Source organism: Carlito syrichta, unplaced genomic scaffold (genome assembly GCF_000164805.1).
Source record: "Carlito syrichta isolate Samal-C Ts95f unplaced genomic scaffold, Tarsius_syrichta-2.0.1 Scaffold308154, whole genome shotgun sequence".
Classification (NCBI taxonomy): Eukaryota; Metazoa; Chordata; class Mammalia; order Primates; family Tarsiidae; genus Carlito; species Carlito syrichta.
In genome coordinates, this window is record NW_007252250.1 from 234847 (window position 1) to 240731 (window position 5885).

The 5885-nt window shown below is 60.6% G+C and overlaps 1 protein-coding gene across 1 annotated transcript; it reads right to left on the reverse strand.

The window, feature by feature from the left end:
* Positions 1-3202: 3202 nt before the first annotated feature.
* TMEM86B (transmembrane protein 86B) lies at positions 3203-4715 on the reverse strand. Its single transcript, XM_008065086.1, has 3 exons — positions 4665-4715; positions 4139-4385; positions 3203-3585 (listed from the first exon to the last, which is right to left on the reverse strand). The coding sequence occupies exons 1-3, from the start codon at positions 4713-4715 to the stop codon at positions 3203-3205; spliced, it is 681 nt and encodes a 226-aa protein (XP_008063277.1).
* Between the last annotated feature and the right edge of the window lie 1170 nt (positions 4716-5885).

The window sequence follows — 5885 nt, forward strand, 5'->3', positions numbered from 1 at the left end:
TCCCTCAGACCCAGGAGTCCAGGCCCCCAGCCCTCCTCCCGCAGACCCAGGAGTCCAGGACCCCAGCCCTCTTTCCTCAGACCCAGGCCCCAACCCCTCCTCCCCCAGACCCAGGAGTCCAGGACCCCAGTCCTCCTCCCTCAGATCTAGGCCCCCAGCCCTCCTCCCTCAGACCCAGGGGTCTGAGTTGTCAGCCTTGCTTCCTCCAACTCTCAGGGTCTCCGTCCCCACCTCATCTCTGCAGCCCCATACTCACCAACAGCACCAGGCACCCCAAGGTCCCCATCTTGTCCACTGCCAGGAGGCCCCGTCTCTGCACCTCCCAGTGTCGTTCACATCTCAGAGCTTCCTCTTTCCCAGCCTCTCCGTGAGGTGTGAGGGGGGAAGTGGAGGTTCCCAGCGTGGGAGGGAGTCCGGCCCTCCATCCTCCCCCCGCCATGACCCTCCTCAGATAAGTCCCTCAGCTTCGTCCTCCCCTCAGCCTGAGATGCCCCGCCACCCACACTTCTGCTCCCTGGTCACATTCCCCACCCTCCCCTCCTGCCTCTGCACTCACACCTGCAGCTCTTTTCTCTCATCTCTTCTCTGTGTATCCCTAGGTCTCCTCTTTGCTGTAAGAATATTGAAATGCAGCCAGATGTGGTGGCTCACGCTTGTCATCCCAGCCCTTTGGGACACCGAGAGGACAGGATGGCCTGAGCCCAGGGGTTTGAGACCAGCCTGGATAACATGGCAAGGCCTCGTCTCTACAATAAATCACAAAGTAGCCAGGTGTGGTGGTGCACTCCTGTAGTTTCAGCTACTTGGAAGGCTGAGGCGGAAGGATCACCTGAGCCCAGCCGGTGGAAGCTGTGGTGGCCCTGAGCGTGCCCCTGAATTCCAGCCTGGGCAACAGGGTGAGACTACAACTCAAAAAAAAAAGAGTATTAAAATCCACATTATAAGGCCAGGCGTGGTGGCTCAAGCCTGTAATCCCAGTACTTTGGGAGGCTGAGGTGAAGGGATTGCCTGAGACCAAGGGTTCGAGACCAGCCTGGGCAACTTAGCAAGATGTTTCTACAATAAATCAAAAAAATTAGCCGGACTTGGTGGGGCACACCTGTGGTTTCACTACTTGTAAGGCTGAGGCGGAAGGATGACCTGAGCCCAGCAGATCGAGGCTGTAGTGGCCCTGAGTGTGCCACTGCACTTCAGTCTGGGTGACAGAATGAGACTCCGACTTAAAAAAAAAAAGAAATCCACGTTATAACTGTAGAAGTCTCCTTCTGTAATGGCCTCTAAAGGCACTTGACAGCATAGAGGTCTCCTCTCTGCCGTAAGAGTCTCTACAGGCACTTCATAGGCAGGGAAGTTGGGTATCTCCTATATGAGCCCCTGAAGGTACACTATGGGTGCACAAGTCTCCTGTCAGCTTTGAAAGTCCCTAAAAGCACGTCAAGCAGGTTCTTGGAGAGCAGCCTGGACCCTGCCAAGTCCTCAGATGGGAACACAGGGCCCAGAGGGAGGCTGTGGCACGAGGAGGTCTTGGGGCATACAGACAAGGACACGCCAGCTTCCTCCACCTCACTGCTGACTCCCAGCCCCTTGTACCCGGTCCTCTCCTCATGGTCCCTTCACGTCAGGTCCCCGACCTCCTCCCCTGATGTGACTGCAGGGGGTCGAGTCCCCTAAGAGGTATCCAGGTCTTAACCCCCAGCCCCCATGGACGTGACGGCACTCAGAAGCAGGGTCTCCGCAGATGTCATCAAGGATCTCGAGACAGGCTCTGGGTTGAAGGTGGCCCTGAGTCCAAGGGCGAGTGTCCTTAGAAGAGAGGACACAGGGGCAGCGAGAGAAGCCAGGTGAGGACGGAGTTTACATGGAGCGGCGTGACGTGGCCGCGAGCCCAGGGAAAGAGGGGCCCACAGGGAGCCACGGGGAGGCCGGGAGAATTCAGAGCGTGGCCCCGATGCACCTTGATTCTGACCTCGGAGCCTCCAGAGCTGTGAGGATCGGCTTACCTTGTTCCAGGTGCTGGGTCTGCAGAGACTCGTGACAGCAGATCCGGGAGCCCAAAGTCATGGCCGGTCTCTTCTGGGCCTCCATTTGGGCCAAACCTCACCCATAACAGGGGGTGACCCCCACCAGGGGGCTGGGAGTTACAGGCCACAATCCACCCAAACACATTTGTCTTTATTTTTATTTTATTATTTTAGTGGGAGTCTCACTCTGTCACCCAGGCTGGAGTGCAGTGGCAAGCTCATGGCCACTGGAGCCTCAACCTGCTGGGCTCAGATGATCTTTCCACCTCAGCCTTCCTAGTAGCTGGAACTACAGGCGTGTGCCACCACGTCTAGCTACTTTTTGATTTATTGTAGAGATGAGGTCTCACCATGTTGCCCAGGCTGGTCTCAAATCCACGGGCTCAGGCCATCTTCTCGCCTCTGCCTCCGCCTCCCAAAGTGCTGGGATTACAGGTGTGAACCACTGCACCCAGCTTTTTTTTTTTTTTTTTTGGAGTCGGGGTCTCACTCTGTCACCCAGGCTAGATTATAGTGGTCACTGCAGTCTTGACCTCTCAGACTCAGGCCATTCTCCCACCTCAGCTTCATGAGTAGCTGGGACTATAGGTAAGCACCACCACACCTGATTTTTGACCTTTTTTTTTAGAGCTGAGGTCTTGCTATGTTGCCCTGGCTGGTCTCAAAACTCCTAGACTCAAGTAATCCTCCCGCTTAGGCCTCCAAACATGCTGGGATTACTAGGCCTGAGTCCTGACCACATCGGCCTTTATTAACTGCAATGGTCAATCACACCGTCCTTCCCATGCCTCCCCCAAATAATGGCAACATGGACACTTCCACACCCACTTTTCCGAGGCAACAATACACTAGACTGTAAGCAGCAGGGAGGGGGCAGGCTGGCCACGGTGGCTGACGGGGCACATACAAGTGGGCTGGTGGCGGGGGACGCCCAGGTTGACGCCCAGGTTCTGGCTGAGCGCAGGACCCAGAATCAGACCCAAGGGAAGGCAGCTGGACGGCGGCAGTGGCCTTGGAGTCCCCCGAGTGGCCTCCAAGCATCTTGCATGTTGGTGGCAGTGGTGCCCGCAGGGTGGCTTCAGGGAGCCCCGCCACCGAGGGCACTGCCCGGGCTGAGGGCATCTGGGTGGCGTGAGTCCCAGCGGGAGGGGCAGGCGTGGACGGCGGCCCAGGAGCCCTAGTCAGTCGGTCTTGGGCCCTGGGTGCCCGAGGGCTGATAGTGCCAGGAGGAGCTGGGCAGCGTAATAGGTGGCCATGATCACCAGACGGGCGTGGGGCAGGGACTGGGCGAAGGCATCCCAGGCCAGCACGCCGTCCGAGAGCACGAAGAGCACGGTGCCCCAGGCGGTGCTCCCGCCCCGCGCCAGGCCACGCCACAGCACAGCGGTCAGGACCAGCCCGTAGGCCGTCACCGGCGGGATCATGTCTGGGGGTAGCTGCAGCAGCAGGAAACCCAGGTACGGAGTGGAGGCCAGCAGAACAAGCAGCAGCAGGCCCGGCTTCAGGGGAGCCAGGCCGAAGGCCCAGAGGTAGAAGAGGTGGGCCGTGGCGAAGGCGGCCATGCCTGGCGGGGGGGTTGAGCACTGGTGAGGGGGCCTGTCCTGGGAACTGCCCCAGGGCTCCTGTCTTCCTTGATGCCTCGGCCACCAGGCGACCCCTATAGACCATCCCCAAGTACCAGCCTCCCTGGCAGTTCCCAAAACGCAGTGTCACATCCCTGCCCTGCTGAGAACACCTGCCGGCAACAACTGCCCATTGTGCTCGGGAGGCCGTCGTACCCTCCAGCCTGCCAGGCACCCAGCACGCCCCTACCCCAGGGCCTTTGCACTGGCTGTTCCCTCTGTGGGGGAGGGGGATGCCCTTCCCCCACACGTGCACACGGCACCTCCCTCAAGATTTTGCCAAACATTACTTCTTCAGTGAGGTCGTCCTCAGTCACCCTACTTTAGACTGTAACAACCCCGTCTTCATCTTCCTCTATGCCACCCCCACCCCTGACCTGACACCGCCTGCCCTGCCCCTCGTTGGAGCTCCCAAGTTCCCACAGGAGCTCCCCTGCACCCCAGGCTCTGTGCCAGTGCTGTCCAACCTCCCCACGTGGGTGGGTCCCTGCTCACCATGGAGAAAGGCCTCAGGCCAGATGAGGCAGGCATCCCCCACAGCCGAGCACACAAGAGCTCCCTGGAGGAGCCGGACATAGCCCCTGCCCGAGGGCACAGCCTCCAGGAACCCGGCGAGGCAGAGGACGGGCAGGCACTTGACCAGGGCGCTGACCCAGGATGGTTGGTCCTCGGGTATCCAGAGGAGGAAGTAGGTGCAGCAAGCAAGGAGAAAAGGGCTCAGCCACCTGCAGACAGCTGGGTGCTGTGGAGAGGGGGTCACTGAGCTGGAGCTCAGCCCGGCCTGGATCTTGCCGTGGCCTGGCCGGGACTCAACTCCCCCTGCCTCTGTCCACCCTGACGGGGCCCGAGCTGCCCAGGGTGGGCCTACTCAGAGACGTGGCTCTTCAGGCTGCTGGCAACCCGTCACCCGGGCCTCTGGTCACAAGGGCCTCAGGCCCCCATCACCCGGCCTCCTGGGGCCCCAAGCAGCTCCCAGGAGGGTCTGCCCCCAACTCCCACCACCCCGAAGTCTGGCTCTCACTTGGACTGAGCCGTGGGTTCTCAGGAGCGGCCCCTTCTTGCCAGCATCCATGTTGGCCTGCAATATCCCCCCAAGGCAGTTACATATGGGCGCTGGCGGCCCCAGGGGTGCAGGGCAGGCCCATGGTTACACGTTAACTCGAGGAGCGTCCTGTGGACTCTGCGACTGATAACAGGCCCGGGGAGATGCGGCCCCCACCCTAGGGATGGCTTCGCCTGGCACCACTGATAAGGTGCCTGTCAGGGCCCAGGGTCACTCTGCCACAGCCCCTGGAACGTGACTCCCTCCTCCTGTCTGCAGGGGTGAGGCTCACAGGTGCCTCCCATTGTCTTGGGCCCAGTCAATCAGGAGGACAGGGTGCAGACGGCCACCCAAGGGAAATCAGGAGGGGGGCTGGCCGCCAGGACCACCCCAGAGGGACGGGAGGGAAGCACCCCCATGCGCCACCTGTCTGTCTCTCCCTGCTTCAACCCTCCTCTGTCGGCCCAGAGGCCCTAGGCCCTGGTGGCTGCTGTCACCAACAGCAACTCGATGGAGGATGGAGGGACGCGTGAATGCCTTCCAAACCAACAGGAACCGCAATGAAGATGCTGTCCAAGCCCCAGCCCCAAGACAGGCTTCCAGAGTGACATTCACCTCCCCCTGACAAGCGCAGCCCGGCAGGGCACCAGGGCCTGGCCTCACTGCCAGGACTGTTTACCGGGGAAGGAAGGGGACCTGTTGTATGCCCACACCACCCGTAACAGCTCTGCTTTCCACCAGCCCAACAGGCAGCTCTATCCTTCCTCCCAGTGGGGATGGGACTTGTCAGGAACCCCCCCCAGTCGGTGCCCACCTGGACTCTGCTGCCATGGGGCTCACTCCCAGGGCACAGCACCTGGCGACTTCCCAGCCAGTCCCCAGTCTGTGGGGCAAAGACTGGGCCGGGAGCACACCAGCCCAAACACGTGGCATGAGCACACGTGGGGTTCAAATTGGAAAAGGAGAAGCCCTGAGCGACAGCTCCTGGGGGTCCCTTCCTCTGGGAAGTCCCTGCCTGGTCCAAGTAGAAGTCACTCCCACTGTGGGGCAGGTCTGGGCCTGCCACAATACTCAGAAGCACAGTCTCACACGAGCCACAGAGAGTCTTGCAGTGGGCATGGGGACCTGGGGCCCAAGACCAGGGTACAGGGCCAGCAGGGACTCACGCTACCCACATCCCAGAACGCAAGGTCTGACCAG